The sequence below is a fragment of the Peromyscus californicus genome, unplaced genomic scaffold (assembly GCF_007827085.1).
Source record: "Peromyscus californicus insignis strain IS unplaced genomic scaffold, ASM782708v3 Scaffold_21__1_contigs__length_65335640, whole genome shotgun sequence".
In the NCBI taxonomy this organism is placed as follows: domain Eukaryota; kingdom Metazoa; phylum Chordata; class Mammalia; order Rodentia; family Cricetidae; genus Peromyscus; species Peromyscus californicus.
In genome coordinates, this window is record NW_026294514.1 from 4,070,950 (window position 1) to 4,091,275 (window position 20,326).

At 44.7% G+C, this 20,326-nt stretch overlaps 2 protein-coding genes across 2 annotated transcripts in view; both read right to left on the reverse strand.

The window, feature by feature from the left end:
- Positions 1-4,401: 4,401 nt before the first annotated feature.
- Positions 4,402-19,468, reverse strand: Cavin2 (caveolae associated protein 2). The gene is made up of 2 exons (XM_052749438.1): positions 17,135-19,468; positions 4,402-6,749 (listed from the first exon to the last, which is right to left on the reverse strand). The coding sequence occupies exons 1-2, from the start codon at positions 17,615-17,617 to the stop codon at positions 5,982-5,984; spliced, it is 1,251 nt and encodes a 416-aa protein (XP_052605398.1). The 5' UTR covers positions 17,618-19,468; the 3' UTR covers positions 4,402-5,981.
- A 116-nt stretch (positions 19,469-19,584) lies between these two features.
- Tmeff2 (transmembrane protein with EGF like and two follistatin like domains 2) overlaps positions 19,585-20,326 on the reverse strand; it is a 375,139-nt gene continuing 374,397 nt past the window's right edge. Inside the window, exon 10 of the mRNA XM_052749440.1 lies at positions 19,585-19,609. Within this exon, the coding sequence (XP_052605400.1) occupies positions 19,600-19,609 (10 nt within the window). The 3' untranslated portion in view covers positions 19,585-19,599. The remainder of the gene's footprint in view (positions 19,610-20,326) is intronic.

Genomic DNA, 20,326 nt, shown 5'->3' on the forward strand with positions numbered 1-20,326 from the left:
ATACATGGCAGAGCAGAACACAGACTTGCTTTTCCTCATCTATAAGGTCTCCAAGTTATTGACCAAAGCAGACGTTTTTCAGCTGAAGCACAAATAGGAGAGAAAGTTTGCAGGTTTAGTGAACTGAGTCCACTCATCTGACATCTGGGCGTGCTGCAGGTAACTCACACAGGTAAATGGCAAGGGATGATGCCTTCTCACTAATGAACGTGTAACCACGCCCCGCTGCAGTTGGCTTCTGCTCCCTTCCCCCACCAAGTTCACGTCATGAACAGCAATCTTCTGATACATCCAGAAGATGCAGCCAGAGGGAGAGGGAATGTTCTCAGAAGCTCTGGCAGGAGCGTTTTGTACTTCATGTTCCCTAGAAAGGTTTCTGTGCTCTTTAGGCAAATCTGATCCTCTCACTAGCATTCTATTCTGGAGTTTATGGTCTTCTGGAAGGCAAGAAAAATCCCAGAGCCCTCATCTCCAGAGATCAGGAGTCAGAAACTGATGGTCTGTGCCTGGACCACATCCAGCCAGCAAATATTGATATTTGGCTTGTACAGTGCACAACTGCTTAAAAATGAGTTGAGCTACTTGCCAAAAACTAAAAGCCAGGAGATTTTTCCCATCACAAAGAAATTGGAATTTTGGCTCTTTCAAGGCGAAGTCTAAATATTGGCACCACTGGCCTGGTTTTCCATATGGCAACTGGAGTCGCATAGCCTTTGTGGCGTCTAGAACATACTTTCCCTTTGTGGGGATTAGGAAAAGGCATGCCTGCAGGCAGGTGAGTTGTAAGCTTGCCTCATCAGAAAGCCCACCTGGAATAGCTCTGCCACAGCTGCCACCGCCTGCTTAAGCCCTTTCACGTCCGTCTGAGCCCTGCAGACGGTGAAGTTGGTGACCACTGCCAAAGCCTTTGGAGGGAGCTGATAAGTGGGCACTGGCCTAGAGGGCTTCCTTTGATGTTTTTGCCCATAGAGAAGGGGGTTCAAGCATCTTTTTTGACCCAGCCCCCCGTTTTTCCTGAGAAGAAAGCTTTACAATAGTGTAGCAATTATGTTCACTGGAAGGGCTGCATGCTACCATGGTCCACCTGCCCTCCAAACTCCTCCTCCTTCCTGCCCTGTGCATCATGGTCCACCTGCCTTCCAAACTCCTCCTTCCTGCCCTGAGCATCATGGTCCACCTGCCCTGCAAACTCTGCCTCCTTCCTGCCCTGAGCTAATTCTGCTCTCCGTGTCAGCGTATGAGAGAAGGTGTCTGAGCAGATCGTAGCAGTTCTCAGGAATGACAGAGGAATATGACTCCCATAACACACAGAGTTTGAGGCAGAGCTCATCTTTGAGTGAGCAACTTGCAGGATCTATCTCTGTCAACAGCTTGCCCCAAAGTGAGTCCTGCAGCCCCTGATAATGGATGACACCAAGGACCTATTAAAAAAAAAATAATTTCCAAAATCCATCAGCGGTGTGTGTGTGTGTGTGTGTGTGTGTGTGTGTGTGTGTGTGTGTGTGTGTGTGTGTTTAAAGCACTGAAATGACAATCATGAGGATCATTTTTGAAGTGCAGCTGTCTGTGATCCTGTAGGAATGATAAAATGAAGTGAACAGGCAGACCTTGAGAGCTTAGAAAGCAATTCATAACAAGCACACTTATGCCATGGCGAAGAGTCTGTCTAGCAGAATGGATTTCAGATTGGGGTTGAACACTGGAACTATTTCCAAGGTATGTTAACTTGGGCACGTCATATGACTGCAGCCCTCCAACAAAAAGCAGTCAGTGCCTGTATCCATAGTTCTGCATCAGTGGGTCCAACCACAGATCAAAAAGAACCGTAGAAAAACAAATAGACGCCTGAGTATTAAAGTGTGTAGACCTTTTTTCTTGTCTTTACTTTCTAGACAATTTGGTATGACAATTATTGTGTGAAATGTGTGCATTGTCAGGGCTGGAGAAATGGATTTAGCAGTTAAGGGTGCTTGCTACTCTCGAAGAGGGTCCAGCATCCACATCAGGGCTTCTCTCAACCACCTGTAACTCCAGTTCCAGGGGACCCACCGCCCCTTGGCCTCCCCAGGCATCTGCAGACATGTGGTGCCATCAACAAACACAGGCACACACATACACATAAATAAAGATAAATAAAAGAAATTTAAAAATGTGTGTGTGTTCTGCTAGGTAGTAGTAATCTAGAGGGAATTTAAAGTGTGTAGGAGGGCTGCATAGGTTATATGCAGGTACTATGCCATTTTATAACACTCTTGGAGTTTGATACCCACAAAACAGAGTGTTTTGGACTATGCTCCACAAGTCAGAGAGACATGGTATCTCTGTATTTAAGTGAAAACTCATTGAATGTTTAAAAATGTCTGAAGTCCCTCCTTGTTACCTTACCACTTGGAATAAATTAATAGCAGCATCTCAAGTTCTTACTCTACTAAAATGGACGAAAACCAGTGCTCTCCCAGCAGCGTTCTGAATACGTGACATCATGCTTGTGCTCAGTACATAGAATTGCTGGACATTGGGGTGTTCAACCTGAAGTCAAGGAAACTGTAAAAAAATACTGGTTCTTTCCCTTCATTCTTGTGAATTTTTTGCAAAGCACTTAAGAATCCCAGCAAATGAAAGAGAGTAAAGGTTGCTTTGCTCTATAAATATTTAACAAATTGATTTTTACAGTGTAAAGTATATAAATATATGGACGTCAAGCTGGTTGCTAGAGGTGTGACTTCTTAATTGGGCAGTCTGTGTGCAGAGTTAAAAATAATTTTAGGGCTTCAAATACTGCAAGAAAACGCAATGGTTAAAGAACAAAGCACCTTTAAGAGTGTGAGTTTTCTGCCTGCTCCCTTTAGGAAGGAGTTGCTGGCTGCAGAATTCTTTATCTGGACACCTGGATCAACCAGCACACAAAGGTCGCCATGCCAATTTCATCGACAGCGTGCTTGGCAGTGCTGGAGTCTGGGTTTTAGGGAAGGACTTGTGGTTGCTATGGAACTGTTAATAATGATTGCTGCCCGCACCTCCATTCCTCATACTCCCAATCTCCAATATAAAATCACTTAGCTTTGGGCTGTAGGGCAGTAAACAAACTTTCGAGCAGGAATTAACTGGGCTCAGGCATTAGTGTCTTAATGTAGGAAATGACTTTCATTATAACCTTTATTTAACACTGGCAGCTTGGCTATGAGGAGCTCTAGTTTTCCTATAGTGGACAGAGTCGTTGGAAGGCCAAACTTCACTGTGGATGGGCACTGCTAGAACAGAGGTTTTCGGTGGAAAATTAGTGGATTTGTGCAGAACTAACTTTTATCATCATTCTGTTTTTTACTTTCACGTATAAAAGGAACTGGTAATTAATCTAAAAACTGGATTCCTAAGTCAGAGGAAAGGATTCCTGTCGAACTATCTATAAATTTAAAAGAAATAAATCTTGTAGAAAAATAGCATTTTTTTTGCTCGTTTTTGTGAGATTTGAGATCCATATAACAGAGGAATCTTACTACTGAATTCCGTTTCTAAGATACAGATCTCAGTCCTTATTAATGTGTAACCGATACTTGGGGAACACTAATCGAGTTCTTGAGCTCCAGGCACATAAAGTTAGGGATGGTTTATTGGATGGGTGGGAAGAAGACACATCTAATTTGGGGACTTCACAGCCTCACCAGTATGCAAATAATTCAACAATCATACCAAACAAACAGGTTCCATCGCTGCAGATGCTGCTTGCTCTAATCCCTATGGTCTGTGTTTCCCAACAATTATCTGGCCTAATTCTCTGTTTTATTGCTTGGGATTTTAAAGCTTCAACTGTGGAACATTGAATAAATGTGATTGTCAGTAAAACTTAAGATGTTTGCATGCAGTTTCCACTGACAAGCATCTAGTGTATAGGAATAAATAAAGTATTTTTTGCAACGGGAGGTAGAAATGTTTCATGGACCCATGGATCCCCCAACTCACCAGCCACATTAAATGACAGTCACTCCACAGAAGGTGGAACAAGCCTGCCTCGGGTGCCATGTAAAGGAGTCTATATCGTCTATGATACTGCAGAGGACAAGAGTGTGTGTGAGTCCACAAACTGTACGAACAGCTCAGCTGACCCAGGGTTGCAGGACTACTGAAGGTGTTATAAGACCTGGTGCAGTACTAGCAAATGCAGATGGAACTATCAAATTAATCAAGCTGCTGCAGTAAATTCAGATGCTCTAGAGCTGGCAAGGTGGTGTCAAGAAAGTTAAACTTGAGGAATGAGTGTTGGATTTCTAAATGAGATCAAGGTGGAAAGAAAGAAAACAGAGTTAATGGGGAAATAAGACTGGAATGATCAACATGACCGTTCCATTCAGAAAACATTTTGAAAGCAATTCCTTCTGCTTATAACAAACTGACATTGTCATATACTTTTTATTTTTGGTTTATTTAATCTTATTTCACACAGGCATTGTTAGTCCAACAATTCAGTATTTGGGGTTACATTATTGCAACACAGGAACACAGCTGAATAGGTTACACCATCAATACACTGTATTTATCCCAACCCTTCTCATAAAGTTAGAGTACAGCTGTGGCTGCTGTGTGGAGTTACCTCTGCTTGTCAGATCACTTGTGGTACTGCACGTTCAGAGGAGAGGATTCAAGCCCTGGGTCTCCTATCTTTACACTGTAGTTTAGCAAAACATTGGCATTTTGTAATGAAAAACAGATAAAGCAACCTTTTAGTGTGTTAGACAGAATGAACATACACGTGACATAAAATACTGGCGTGCTTTTAGAAGCTAAAACACATCAATATCCTGTGAAATTAATGTATAAATAAAATATTACCTGGAATGACATTACCATTATGTATATAAAAAAAGAAAAACTGGAATTTTCTCTTCCTAAACATGCAGGTTTGAATACCTTATAAACCTATATCATATCTGGAGTGGAAAGGTCACTTCAAAATGGAAAAATATTAAAGAATTGTGTGACTGGTCTTCCCATAAAACAGTACATGTTACTTATTATAGCCTTATGTTATTCCAGTGTTAAAGGGACAATATCCTTTTTAACGTCTTCACAGAAGGGTGTGTACTGCCATTTACTTAGCAAGAAGAACCACAACTTTTATACCAGAATATCTGGTTATATTATTTAATACTAGACTATGAAAATATTGGGAAGATAAGACATATTTTTGCAAGATAGATGAGCTTCTTTAGCATTGTTATTTAAAGAGCAAAACAGATTTAAAATGTCAATATTTCGCTTTCTAAGCACATCTTTTTTTTTCTTTGTCATCATTCTTTTCAGCATTCTTTCTTTTCCATTTCTCTCATTTTCCAATCGCTTCCCTCTAGTTTTCTGGCTTAATCGCCCCCTGCCCTTACCTGACCATCATACACAGCCTTTCAATCCCCTCCACTTGTAATAAACAATGGTTTCTATAAGAGAATAATCAGCTGAGCATTTTGCTCTATCTTTTGTAAATATTGTTTTTAAATACAGAGTTATATCCTCAGCTTACAGACTAGTGTGTATTCTATATCACATATTTGAAGAATAACCATTCATAGAATACGGTAGGAATTCACTGCACGACTGCGACACTATTCAGCAAGATGACAGAATGACCAAACACAAATCACATTTCGTGACTACTCTCTTAAATATCCTTTGGTTTTTCTGGCTAAGCCAAATAGATTGGTGATTTTTTTTTAATGGCTCCGTTTCTTTCTTCTTCCAATCTTGGAGAAATTCTGCAGAAACAGAACCTAAGAGCCAATTAAAAGTGGAATCCCTGTCGGTTTGCTTCCTTGATCCCATGCATATCTGAGGGTACTGGACGACCAGTCATGACGGCCTGGATAGTCACAGCGGCGGGGCGGGGGGAGCAGGCGGAGATGGACAGGTGCAGAGGTGGTTTCGGGGATGCCGACCGATGCCCCTGAGCCAGCGCTGGCTTCTGCAGCTGGACCAGGGCTCTGGCTGCGCACTCAGGCAGTCTGGTCCACGTGCAGCACGGCCGGCTGGACCTGTTTCTCCCCGGATCCTTCCATCTCCTCGGAGCTGATCATGTAGCCGCTCTCATAGCGCGCCTGCTGCGCCTGCTGCAGGCCCACCGGCTCCTCTTCCTCGTCTTCCACGATGGTCAGGTCGGCGTTGCTGCCCAGGCCGCCCGAGCTGCTCCCTTTCAAGGCTGGCTTCTCAGCATCTGCTTCTGCGCTGGCCTCCGCCAGGCCGCCGGGGAGGGATGCTTCCGAAAGACCCTCTGTGAGGGAGCCCTCCTCACGGTGGTCTTCCGACTTGATCTCGTTTTCCGCAGAGCTTTCTCCCTCCCGGACTTTCTTCCTACCGAAGGAGAGCGGAGAAACCTTGAAGGGGGAGCTTTTCCCTGAAGACGCTTTCTGGTGGTTGGGTGTCAGCGATTTCTTGATCTTCTCTCTCCTCTCCACGGATACGATCTTCGTCCCCAGCTTGTTCATCTTTTTCTCGATGTTCTGGCGAGAGAAGGCTTTCTTGAGGCTATCCACTTTCCTCAGGCTGGACCTCTTTATTTTCTCCGCCCTGCTTTCCTCGGCCTTCTCCTCCGCGCTGTCTGCCAGGGCTTCCTCAACGCAGGCCAACTCGTCCTCGGAGGAGAGGTCCACGTTGTGCAGCGTGTCCTCCAGGGACTTGTTCTCGTCCGCGAGCTCCTCCTTGCCTTCTGCAGGGCCAGGAACCGGCTCCTTCACAAACACGCTGGCAGGGATCTCACTTTCTTCCTGAAAAGAAGGGCAGTTGTGGGTTTGTGACAAGGGCATCGTTTGCAAACAGTAACTGCTGAACTGCGGTAATTGGGGTGTGTATTCTGGGCCGTGGAAACGATAGAAGCAAACGTGGCTTCTTCGTTTTCTGGAACAGGAGGCATTCGTTCTGGTGTGGGCCCGTCATTCCCCGTGGGCCGGGTGAGGCCAGGGCCTGCCAGCGGGACTGCCACAGGGTAGCTGGTAAAGGCTCTATCAGGGACGGGCAGAGGGAAGCGGCCTGACTCACAGTCCAGGAAGCTGCCTCGATAAAGAAACCGAAGTCAGTGACAGCCCTGTGAACCCAGAGGCCCTCTCTCCTCCCTTCCTTCTGGTCAGGGGCACAGCTGCCACAGTCCCACTACAAACACCCCCAAAGTTCAGGCTGGAAAACAGAAACCGAGGCAGAGGAGAACACTGAGGAGTCCTTAAGTGAAAAATAGCGCAGAAGCCTCGTTAGGTTCCCTCCTCCTCCCCTGGGCATTGGAGGGGGTGGTCGGATTGACCAGTACCAACACATGCACACACGCTCACAGACACACACGTAATGCACTCATACACACACACACACACACACACACACACACACACATACATATGCACACATACATACACACACATGCACTCATACAGACACACATACATACACACACATACATATATACACATACATAGACATGTACATGCACTCATACACACATACATATGCACACATACATATACACACATACATATACACATATGCGCGCGCGCACACACACACGTATTGAGTGACATAAGTGAGGATTAGCCTTCCCAGTGCCTGCTTACAAAGCCACGTGGGTCAGGATGTGTTTTGTAGCCATCAGTAAGGGAGCGAGAGGAGGCAAAATGTGTGACCAGATACGGCGTCAAGCCTCTGGGATGAAGTAGCTTCTTCGGGCAATGAAGCTCTGGCCTCACCTCCAGCTGAGAGTGAGGAGGGAAGCTGGGGCACCTGCCCCCTTCAGGCTCCTCAGCACATCCTGCCTCCAGCCCCTCACACAGGCAAATGCGGCCTCCCACAGGGTCTCAGGGAATGGTAGAGACAGAAAATTCGTTCCCAAGGAGCAAAATTGCTGACTGAGAGATCTGAATACAGACAGATTCAGGCCACACAGTATAGGAGCACCTTTGAGTTTTAAGTGTTTTCTCGTTCTCACTGTTACACAAGAATCCATTATCATGGCGCTCTCGTGCCTTCACAGAAAACGGCAGCACAAGATGGGGAATTGTGGCAGGAGGCCTGAGTGTCTTCGCGGCACCGCTAAATGGCTGTGGAGCTTCAGCAAACAGCTTAATCTCCTTGGGTTCCTCTTCCTTCCAAATATGAATCAGAGGATTTGACCTAGATTAGCAGCTTTCAAAATGCACTCTCAGGGCCACTGGGGGTTCTGTGAGAATGTAAGCAGGGCGCGGATCCAGGCTCCTCTCCACCTATGCGGCACCCAGAGTCTCCAGGTGACCTGATTGCATCCCAGCCAGTCCAGCACACTTGGAGGTTGGAAAACTAACTGCAGTCTGTGGATTTAAATTCTGTTTGTCTTCCCCGATGACTACCTTTCACAGTGAAGGGAGGTGTTACAAAGGCTGCTGTGAGAGAGAAAACACATCAGTCCTAGACCCTGCATCCTACAACACCAACCTGCCGGACAAGGCATGGCCACTGCACAATAGTGGTAACTAACTGCTTTCTGATTGGTTGGACTGAGGCATAGGAAGGGATTTTATGTCTGGCACTGTAACCCTGGTCGAAGTTCATGGCTGGCAGGTCATGGTCCCTAGGATATATTCTGCTATTGTTATTTTGCTAAATGGTTACGATGTCAACGTAGCTTTTTAATACTGAGGCTTGTAATCATAGACCAGGGCCGTTCTGGGCCTTGGTCGGAGACGTTTTCCTGTGCAGTGGGCAGCCGTCGATAGAAAGACAGACAACTGGTCACGGCGCTGAGGATAAGGGGCTGAGTGCTTGTCCCTAAATGGGTATCTCTCTCAACCCTCTTCCTGTCATGGAGGCTCAGGGAACACTGAGGCAGGGGGATGGAAAGGATGTAAGGACCAGAGGAGAGGGAGAAGTGGTGTGAACGTCTATCTTCTGTACGTTGTAGCTAGAGTTTTCCTGGTCCTGTCTGGTCCATGGTCAGGACAAATCTCTCTCACCTGCCAGTCCCACAGTGGCTCAGACCCAACCAAATAAACACACAGATGCTTATATTATTTATAAACTCTATGGCCATGGCAGGCTTCTTGCTAACTGTTCTTCTATCTTAAATTAACCCATTTCTATTAATCTATAAGTTGCCATGTGGCTCATGGCTTACCGGTACCTTACATCTTGCTTTTCATGGAGGCGGCTGGCAGCGTCTCCCTGCCTCAGCCTTCCACTTCCCAGAATTCTCTTCTCTGCTTGTCCCGCCTATACTTCCTGCCTGGCTACTGGCCAATCAGCATTTTATTTGTACAGAGCGATATCCACAGCAGTATGTGACACAAGTATCTCACGCATGAACCCATAGCAGTTGGGGCTACCTGCTCAAGACCTGCACAAGACCGGCACAAGACAAGCCTACCCCAAATTTCAGCATAGATGGTGTAGACGATTACCCAGGCTTCAGCCCATAACCGACGAGCTATTGGCAGTGGCTAGTTCCCAGGTGTCCTTTTGGACGTGGACTTTTGAAGAGAACAGCATGCCGGGCTGTGACTCACAGGCTCGCGCTTCCTAGAAGGATTTCCATCTTTTCTTCACCACTGACTCCTCTCTACATGTAAAGTTTAGCAACTGCTTACTAGATGAGCACCTTGGGTAAGATGGCTTCCTAAGAAGGTCGTGAAGGTGCCTGAAGTGTAGCAGGCTCTGTGTGGGGAAGGCTGGAGGGCTGGGAGAGAACAGGCCTGCCCAGTTCTGTGTCTAGAGGGAAGTTTGCTGACTGCTGGTGGCACTGTGGAAACTAGAGAAGCCAAGGCCTGAGGGAAGCTGCCATCTCCCGCTGAAAGAAGGGTTTTGTTTCCAGCGGATGGATGAATATTGCAGAAGTAGTTGGGGCTCTGATGTTCAGTCCTGAAGCAGAATTTCTCCTGGGGTTTGATTAAGAGGGTTGAGGAGGTTCGGCAGTTGTTGCTTGCAGGGAAGGATAAAAACCAAGAGCTCAGTGAAATGTTATTAAAAGTCCTTAGTGAGGAAAAAAGGAATCCAGGCAGGAAACTGCAAAAACTAAGCCTTAAGGTGCGTTGTCTATACCATAATCTCTCAGGGCAATCAAAAGTTGCAGATGGGATAACTTTCTGTTCTTCAATTTTAACAAAAGGTAGAATTAAAATAAATTTCAGTTTTCCTTAAATGAAAATTTTATTATTACCAAAGCAGAGCTACGGTTGAGTCTTATGTCTCTTTTGTCCCTCTTATTGTGAATCTTTCAAGGATAGCTTTGAGGAGAGCATATTAGAAGGTGAATTGGAATATCTATGATAGATAGTCTGACGTGGGGGTGGGGCAGGTGTGCTGAGGGAAGGTGGAAACCCAGCTGAACTCTTTTGTGAAATGTGAAAATTTACAGGAAAATTTACATGTGAGCTCTTTGATGCCAATTATGGAATTAACTCAGCAGGAGCAGAGATAATCCAGAGTGAGTCGGATGTGTCTTTATGCGACTGGAAACTACTGAGCAACGTCTTCTTGGCCAGCTGCTGTGTCTCAGACGTCGCTTCAATTACCCAGGCAGTATTTTATGTTCTGTCTACTGGACAGGGTTCTGTATTTGGTGGGTTCTTTTGGCATCTTCTTGGAAGGCAACCCTTTTCCTTTCACACAGAAGTTTGTAAATTCCTAAGCACATAGATCTCTTTCTTTTTCCAAAATGCTTGTTTAGAATCCGAAAAACACCAGTTCCGTTCCTTCAAAGTCGCCACCTTGCACAAAGCCTGCAAAGCGTGGTGTTCGGCTGCTCCAGTGTGACTAGGGAATTGAGTGTGACTAGGATCTCTCATCAGTACCCGTGGTCTAGTGTGTGGTCCTTTTGCACACCTCTGTGAAACACACTAGGTCTATCAGTGAGGTGGCACTTCTGTGCTCACCCTTCAGTTGTGATGTTTGTGACCTGCTTTCTCTTACAGATTCCCAGACTGACAGCTGTTCTAAGAGTGAGGCCTGAGTATACACCCCAGTTCTGCTGCTGCTGACTGAAGCTAGCTACTGGTTTGTCTACCTGGGATAACTCCCTGAAATGGCATGGAGAATCCCCGCGGATTATTTCCTTGGGCAGCTCTACCTAGGAGAAGCCCCCTAGGAGCAGGTGGTTATTTGTCCTTTGTTTTCAAAAAGGTCCTCAGCCTCCACGGATGCAGGTGTTCCTGGTTCTGACCTTTAAAAAGGACCCCTAGGAGGTTTTCAAAGGAAGGGAACACTAAATAGTACACTTCAAACATATATGATGGATATGCTTGTAACATATGGGAGAAAGGCATGGAATGAACTCTTGAGGAGCAGCATTTCCTCCTTGAGTTTCATTGATTCTCATGAACTAACAGTCTCCGTGGTGCATGTAAATATCCATGCAGAGCAACCTCCAGTCTGCTGGACACTTCTTGGTTTGCAGCTGATGATACACATCTTCTCTGCACATATATAGGCATGCAAACTTAAGAACAAAAGACTCCGTGACCAGTGTTAGGAAAGGAAATCAACTTTCAGTCCTTTAAACCCCCTAGAAAGGAGAGAAGGCTGGAGAGATGGCTCAGCCGTTAAAGGCTAGGCTCACAACCAAAAGTATAAGAAAGGAGAGAGAGGCCAGCTGTTCACTCTCCTGCTATTCCTTTCTCATTCCTGTTGTTAGATAAAAATAACAGGGACAGGGTGGCATCCCACCGGGATGTGAAGAACATAACTTTGTGTCCATGGAATACTTTATCCAATAATCTCCAAATACTAGTTAATAAAATGAAACTACATACACCTGACATTCTGATTTATAGGTCTCCTTTACACATTGATGGTTTTCTCCAATTTGTGTTTCTGAGGTATAGATTGCCAAGTGGATAAAGCCATTGATTAGAACTGCACCCCCAGGGCGGCTGCCGGTGGAATCAGCAAGTCATAGGAATAAAATGCATTAGTTATAATCCCTGGGCAGTCTTTCACATTCTGGGGGATTTAAAAGTCTCATTATTTTCAGTGTTATCAAGGGTTCAATTTTTTTTTAAAAAATCACATTGGTTAGGTATTCTTTGTTGCTCATAAAAAACATAAAAACAAAACAAAAACCAACACTGAATTATTTAAAAGCTGATCGAGTAAAACTCATAAACATGAACTTTATCACAGTGAGATTATGGTTTTTATATTTACCTGTTTCACAATTCTATCATTTCCCTGATCAGTGAAATGAGACTTTGGCACTCATTTTGTTTCTCAGACCCTAAGTTTCTTTCATAGAAAATAATGTTAAGCTAAATGGTTATTAAGGGGTTTCCAGATCAAACATATTTGATTATGTGATTTTTAATCTACATGCCACAAAAAGAAGTAACCATTCACAGGAACAGTATCATGGTAAACCCATTCACACTGAATGTATTTAATTCCACACAGGAACAAAAAGTACAGGACCTGAACCCCATTGAAGAGCATTTCAAAAGTGGGAAGCCTAGAGGGGGCTGCCTCTGACACAGAGGCTAGTGCGTGTGCACACACACACACACACACACACACACACACACACACGTATGTATGTGTCTGTATATATGTATCTGTCTATCTATGTATCTATCTATTTATATGAATGTAATTTTCCCCCAAAGAAATACTAACTATAATCAGTTATTTACTTCCAGTGCCTGAGGCAATGTTGACATTTACTAAGTGTAAATAATAACAATAAGAAATAATACTTTTTTATCTCATAAACTAAAAGGGCACTGGAAAGGTAACATGGCCAAACCAATATTCTGTTAAAGGAACATTGACCTGTGATACAAACATGGGAGTGTTTTCATATAAAGGCATCTTTGATTACCCATATTCCCATTTCTTTCTAGTCCATACTAATTGAACAGCTTTTAGAGCAATGATTTTGGATAAAGTCCTCTTTTAAACTAATTAATTTAAAAAATCATAGGGAGATTTTATTATTAGTATACTCCTAAAATTCTGATATCATTGGAGGAACCACATGATGAATGTCTCAAGTACATTTACAGACTCAGTTTTTCAGAATGTATCTGCTGCAAATATTGTACCCTTTCTCTGCCTTTTTTTTTTTTTTTTCGTTTTTCGAGACAGGGTTTCTCTGTGTAGCTTTGTGCCTTTCCTGGGACTCGCTTGGTAGCCCAGGCTGGCCTCGAACTCACAGAGATCCACCTGGCTCTGCCTCCCGAGTGCTGGGATTAAAGGCGTGCGCCACCACCGCCCGGCTTTTCTCTGCCTTTTTAAATCCAATTTCACAACTCCATGTGGGTGAAAGTGCAAGCTGTCCAAGTGCACTCTCACTTTGTTCCCTGATTTTGAAATTATTCCCAGGCTGCTTTTTCAAATAACCATTACTAGAACCTTCTGAGGATGTAAGAGTCACCTCACCCTCAGGGTGAGTTACTGTGCAGTTCCTGAAGCCTCTTCAACCAGCGGAGAACATTTCCTCTCAGCTCTACAACTTCTGCTGTTATGAAAAGATAGGCATGCTTCCAGGGAAAAGGGTAAGCTTAGTATTTCCTTAGCATTAATATTTTGGTCATCAATGCCTGTAAGTCTTATTTTATTTATGCTGGTTTATGTCTCATTATTTTGAATTCAAATATTACATTAAACTTTTGCAGAAAAATTAAAAAGAAAATTTTCTGAATTCAACTGGGATTTCCAAATTTCTCTCAGTGTTCAAGGGGGCAATTGTTTCTCCGGTTTTCAGATCCTGATGGCTGTAACTGGAAGTATTCACTGAGGAACTGGATGCTTATTAACTACAATAGTGATGTGCAGCACAGCAAAACTTCAATAAATAAATGGCATGTTTTAAGTAGATTTAAAAGAAAGACAGGAATTAAAAGGTCAAATGTTTAAGTATCTTACAAATTATCCTTCTCTCTCTCTCTGTCTCTGTCTCTGTCTCTCTCTCTCTCTTTCTCTTTCTTAAACACAGATATACTCACATATACTCACACACAGATACACACATACACACAAACACATATATACAAGCAGATACACACTCACACACTCACACACACCCACACACTCTGAAACACAGATATATTCATGTATAAGTCACACGATGCAGATACACACACTCACAAACACATATGCAAGCAGACACACACACTCAGAGGTAGTTTTGGGACAATGTGACAGCATCTCACAAACTGTAGATCTTCTCAGATCTACATAGATCTCTCTTCACAAACACAGATGAACATTACAGTTCCCAAATATGCCCAAGTCAAGGGGCAGATTTTCTTTTTAAACACTCCTCTTATTTTCAAATACTTTTTGTCCTAAACCAGAAAAGTAATAGTTTAGTCATGAGAATCGCATCATAGGCTTCAAGTGTGCTGAAGGTGACAAAATTTTTCAAGGCACAGAGCGGTACCAGTATCATATTTGAGATCCACATTCTCTGCAGGTCTGAGATAGTTCCTTTGCAACACCGTATTAGGAAGGTCTATTTAGAGTAGGTATTTTGGGTAGAGTCCTTTGCTTTCATGGGTTATGATACAGCACTGATTCTGAAATGATGGTAGGCATATAGCAGGTGTGTGCACATGTGCACACTAGTGAGTCTCAACTAGAAAGGGATAAGCAAAGCCATTTCAAGGTCCTCAGAAGGGTGGGGTCAGTTTTGGCTCAAGAACCATATTTCTAACCGAGTGGAAGTGGAGCTTCCTGTCTCAGCACTGCGTTTCAGGCCCACACAGCAAATAGATTGTACTCAGTGAGCACGTACACCATGCCAGTCTGTAGGAGTCATTTTAAATATGTTATTTCCTTTATTCCTCACCTGGGGGCTAAACAACTTCAGACAAACTCAGCTCGTCGTCTGTAACTTGGGGATAGGCAAGAGTAGAGAGAGTAGTGTTTAGCAGTGTGTGCTGGGTTTATTAGGGAGCTCAACCATTTCTTGTTCTTACTAATATCTTCTGTGCTGACAGGGGGAAACAGAGGTTTATAGCTAGCAAATGTGTCCACAATCAATATAGTCGGCAAATGATCAAAGTAGGAGGTGGGCCAGTGTCTGTGTGACATTTTATCTTCCCACCCACTATCCTGGACTCCGCTTTAATAAAATCTATTGTTTCACCCATTAGCATAATTGGTACCTTATTAAAACCTCTGCTTTCAGAAAGACAAAACACTGAAGACAACCACAGTTACATTCGGTTTTCCAACCGACCATCTTGTGCCTTCAGAACTGGGATTCCAATCCCCTTTAGTTAGGGGAGAGGAAGGTCTAGTCACTTGCCTGAAGTCCCCTACCTTCTGAAGCACTCTTTACATATGTGTTGGGGTGCTTGTTCACGGGCCCTGAACAGTCTGCACACTTTCCTTCAGATTCCCTTAGCTTCCGTTTTGGTCTTGAGTGCTCCTGTTTCAACCTTTCCTCACTGTGTGAAGAATTCTCACCATTTCAGGTGCAGAGCCACACCTGTCCATCCACCACAATAAAACAGGTGATTTTTGTGGGGTTCTCATCAACAGCACATGCCTTTAAGTCCCCCATCGTCAGAGCTACAGTACTCTTGAATGTGTAATCGTTCATCTCTCCATCCCTCCTTCTCATACGGGTAGAATATTCATATCAAAACAAAAATGAATCCTTAAAATCCTTTTCCTTTACTAGAGAAATACTTTCCTCCCCTCCTTAATGAACGACGAGAGGTACTATCCCTGATTCATACTGAAGGGAAGGAAGTTTCTTTTGACAGGCCTGCACATGCTCCTTTTTTTTTGAAATCATTATTTTAGGAATGTCTTGAGAGTTAAGGCTTCTAGGATCTCTTAGGCTAATAAAGGTAGAATCTCAGATGGCTGACCACATCTCTTTCCAGTTCAGCTGCGTCCTGAAAAGCTATTGCATCTGCATTAAAAGCCTGAAGTTTCCTGACTGGGAAAGCCTGTGAGGTACAGGAGCCTCAGTGGCCTGAACCTCCCAACACTCAAGTGTAATTTGGGGAGGGACGCAAGGCATCCAGACCAGCCTTCCCTTCTATGGTGATAGGCAGGCTTGAGCTCTGACTTGGCAGAGCAGATTCATTAGGAAAGAGAAGGCTCCTTCGGTTTAGATCCCAGTTTCTAAATGTCTCTTGGGAGATAAAGGCTCTCCCTGTATGCTTTCACAATCTGTTGGTTATGGCCTCTCCCCTCCATGGCTTTGAAATTTTCTCCTATTCACATGGTCACAAGGAGACAGCCCCAAGGCAGGATGGCAATGCTTCCTGGGGTCTGGGTTGGCTCAGTGCCACCCATGGAAGGGCTTCCAGCATTAGGCAGGGCAGCCCTTGGATTCACAGATGCCCACCACTTGGCCGAACAACAGCCCCACGCAATCTTCCTGTCCCCAAATAGCCTTTGCTACATTAATTGCATCATTGATGCATTAAAAAAAATTAAGTAGCCTTTTCATGCTAAGCCAGCCATTTGAAGGAGAAGATATTGAAGGCTGGTCTTTGTGACCACCACTGATAACACTTCTTTCATTTCACTTTAGGGTTTATGTCCTTCTGAGCAACGAGGGGCATATCTAGTGTGTTTGTAGAGAGTTACACTTTGCTTCACACTTTTATGGCATCATTTGCTAGAAAGAAACTGGAGACTGTTTTGACAAAAGATGTCTTGAAGAACAAGGCTAGTTCAACTTTCTGTTTTGTTAGTTTCCAAAACACCAGGATCCTTTGGGAAAAGGGATAGTTTAAAGGTCATGTGTGTGCAGTCTTGGTTAGAACAAAAGAAAACAAATCCTTCCTATCGTTACTTCACTTCCACTAAGAGTTAATAAACAGCCACGGAATTAATTTGCTCTGTCCAGCTAACAGCTGCAGCCACAGCCCAAATTCCTGATGAAAACAGACAAATGAATTTGTCTACAGTGGGTACGTGCACCTGCTCAGCCTCCCACCCTTTACCGAGTGCATCTAGGTGTTCCCTGACAAATGTGCCCAGCCTGCCAGCCCCACAGGCGTTGCCCGAAGGACGGGGAGATGCCAGCCCCTGTGGGCACAATTCCACAGTTGCCTGTAGCAGGCAGCTGGGGGACAATGCTTTGTGTGTGCGATGCTTGACTGGCCAGACAGATGGGAAGGCGGCCGTGAAAGCTTGGAGGACTGAGATCTCGTATGGGGAGGGGTCCCCTGGGGACACTAACCTGGAAGATGAGCACTTTGAAGTGGTTGCGTCGGAGGAGCTGGGCGTGGTTGTTCTCCAGCCTCTTCACCTGTACACACTGCTTCTCCAGGCGCTCCCGGACGGCGCGCGTGTGAGCGCTGACCTTGCGGGATTTCTCCAGCAGCTTGTTCACCGTGTTGCTGGTGGAGGCCTGGTACTTGGAGAGCTTGGTGAGGTCGTTCTGGATGCCCTTCACCGAGCCCTCCAGGTTGATCTGTCGCTGCTCCATGTTGTGCTGGTTCTCCTGCACGGTGTCCAGCATGTTGACTAGCTTATCCAGGAGTGTGTGTACGGTGACCGCATTCACCTGCGAGTTGTCCCGGATGGCCTCGTCGGTGGACCCCAGGTTCAGGCTGGGGCTCGGTGTGGAGGAAGGCATTGGGCTGGGGCTGGATGGCTTCTCCTGGAGCATGTCAGCATTTGGGTGCTGAAACTTCTCTGCTTGTGCGGCGTCCTCTCCCATGGCTGGACAGATGGGGACCTGCTTCCCCGCTGTTGGAAGTTTCTTGCTCAGGCAAGAAATGGGCTGTGGTGAACAGCGCAGGAGGCCCGTTGGTCTGAACCGAGCTCTGTTCTCTAGGGCTAGCAGAGGTTCAGACAGGGAATAACTGGCTATGCTGATCAGGGGAACTGCATTCCAGCTGCTCTTAAAGGCCCTACTCCGCCCAGTGGGAGGCGAAGGTTACAGGACCCACTCCGGGTTCAGCGACAAGCACACACTTCCTAACCACGTTCCCCACAAGCCCGAGCTCTTTACTGCGTTGGCCTTTTCTTTCCTACACCCCTTCCCTTTTTAAAACAAGTTCAATGCCATATTTCAATCATGAGTTCATTTAGAGGCGGAGAGAAACATGTTAACTTGGCTGAGTTCCCCAGGCTCTGATTGGCTAAGGCTGGTAAACTTTCCTGGGGCTGCTATGTTACAGACCGCCTGTTTTTTTTTTTTTTTTTTTCCTGGATACAAGTTATTGTAACCGAAAGTATTGTTTGCTCTTGCCCCAGAGCTGACTGGTTGCAGAACACAGAGTGCCCTTCTGGGAGGGGTAGAGTTGAAGGGATCTGAGCGGCCAAGTTTGTGGTGTTCCGTTTCTCGTTTGCAAAGGAATGGAATTTACTCTGATAATGACAAGGGAAACAGCCTGGTGCCTGGTGCGACCTACTCTTGCAAGAGAGGACGCAATCCAACATGAAAGAGCTTAGACTTCAGGGATGTTAGGCGTTGCACGCTGTGAACTGTTACATAAGGGATGGAAACCTTTTGAATGAATGCTTTCTTAGAATCACAGATACTTTTTTTTTTTAACTTTTTAAAAGATGGAAAGAGAAACCCCTCTCCCCAAGTAGTCTCTTTAAAAAGAGAAAGTGCTGATCTGTCTCCACTAATTCTGAATTCAAGCCGAGAATTTCTCAATTCCCATCCTTGCGAGGAGGCGTTTATTGACACAGCCCAGAAGTGTGACGGCGGGCGGGCCAGGTTGAGTTGGAGTGGTTCTAACGCTTGACATTTCCAGATTCCTGCTCGGTGAAGCGGCACACCTGTTCTCACATGTGGCCCTCCTTAGCCGGGCCTTTGGGATGTGGGACTTTCTTCCTCAGACGACTTTACATGCTTGAGTTGGTCTTAAATGAATCTAGACTGTGCAAGTGCTTTTGGAAGGAAGTTTGTGACAGGGCTGCATGAAGGATTTCAAGAACAAATGTCAGCTCATACTGGGTCAGGGACGGATCATGGGACGGTGCCTTTCTTAATGGCAATATCTCCATGTAAACCAATGAAATAATAGTTCTTACGGTGGCATGTTCATTGGTTCCCTTATCCTTGGCTGCATGCCGTATGCAGGGAGTATTCACAGAGCATGTGCCAGGAGGATGCCCTCAATGAGCACCTGCTCATGAGAAAGATGTATTAAAAACATTATAGAGGCCCCCAGTTTCCTCAGATAGTTGGTAGTTCCCCCAGCCCACTTAAAGGGAAGCCTTTGGGAACAGAGATTTCAAAATGCCAGAAAAAGATTTGATTGGAATTTTGCCTTTTAAAAAATTAAGAAAATTTCTTTAAAAAAAAAAACCCTTACATTTAGTACATTTAAGTTGGACAAAGATGTGTTAAATATTTAAACAAAAAAAATGAATCTGGTGTTGATTTTCAAAAGCTAAATTTTCTAGCAAAATTATATGGTATCATGATACCATGTCCTTTTACATTTGACTTTTGTGGGCAAATCATAGAGTGTCATTATTTCAAAAATATTGGAGCGCTTCATCATTTTTCCAAGGGCCTCTCTCTTAAATTGTGACATTCAAATCGTTCCTCTGAAGATCTTAGTATGCTGTCATTCATCTGGATTTCTTCTCCCGAGTGTTAACTATTACAGTTGCAGGTTCTCCTCTGTCGTAGGAACTGTCCACAACTCAAGGGCTCCTCCGACATTACCTTCATCAATTTCATGATTTCCTATTTTGAAAGATTTGCAATTTCACGTTATAACCACTTCACTCTGATTTTGCATTGATTCACACAAGTTTTGCATTGCATTGTTGGATATTGTGTAATCAGCTAGATGAATTAGAGGGGTGGGTGTGAGGTAGGAGAGCTCAGGGCTCCTTGTAAACAAGAAGGCTGGTATGTGGATTGTTTGTTCGGTTGAGATGGGTTTCACTCTGTAGCCCAGGCTGATCTAAAACTCAAAGCAACCCGTCTGACTTAGGCTTCCTAGTGCCAGGATTATAGGGGTGAGCCGTACTGCCAGTTCTAAGTTAATCTTAAATAACACAAATGATGTATCCACAGCCTCTGGCTCTGTAACAAACCAGCCTAAGATTCAGCGGCTTATAGTAACAACGTCACTGGCTCACAACTCTTTGGCTCAACTGGTGCAGTCACCTTTGCCTTGTCTGTTTGAGTTTGCAGTTTGGGTTGAGGAATGCAAGATGGCGTGACCTTATACACAGCTGGTGTCACTGCCGGGCTGACTAGAACACCAAGACTTCTCTCTTTCAACTGTTGAGGTTCTAGAAACTCTGATCTCTCTAGCAGGAAAACCAAACTTCTTTAGGTGGTGCCTTAGAGTTACAAGAGATTGAAAGCAAAAGCTGAAGGCAGTTTTAAGGGCAGTACACAGAACTCTGCACTTGGCACGTCCACAATGTTCTGAGGCCCAGGCAGGCCACA

Excerpts from the sequence above, each read along its gene's own strand:
- Cavin2 (XM_052749438.1), bottom strand. The coding sequence starts at position 17,617 with ATGGGAGAGGACGCCGCACAAGCAGAGAAGTTTCAGCACCCAAATGCT. Across the intron at positions 6,750-17,134 it reads TCAAAGTGCTCATCTTCCAG|GAAGAAAGTGAGATCCCTGC; the intron begins GTTAGTGTCCCC and ends CCTTCTTTTCAG.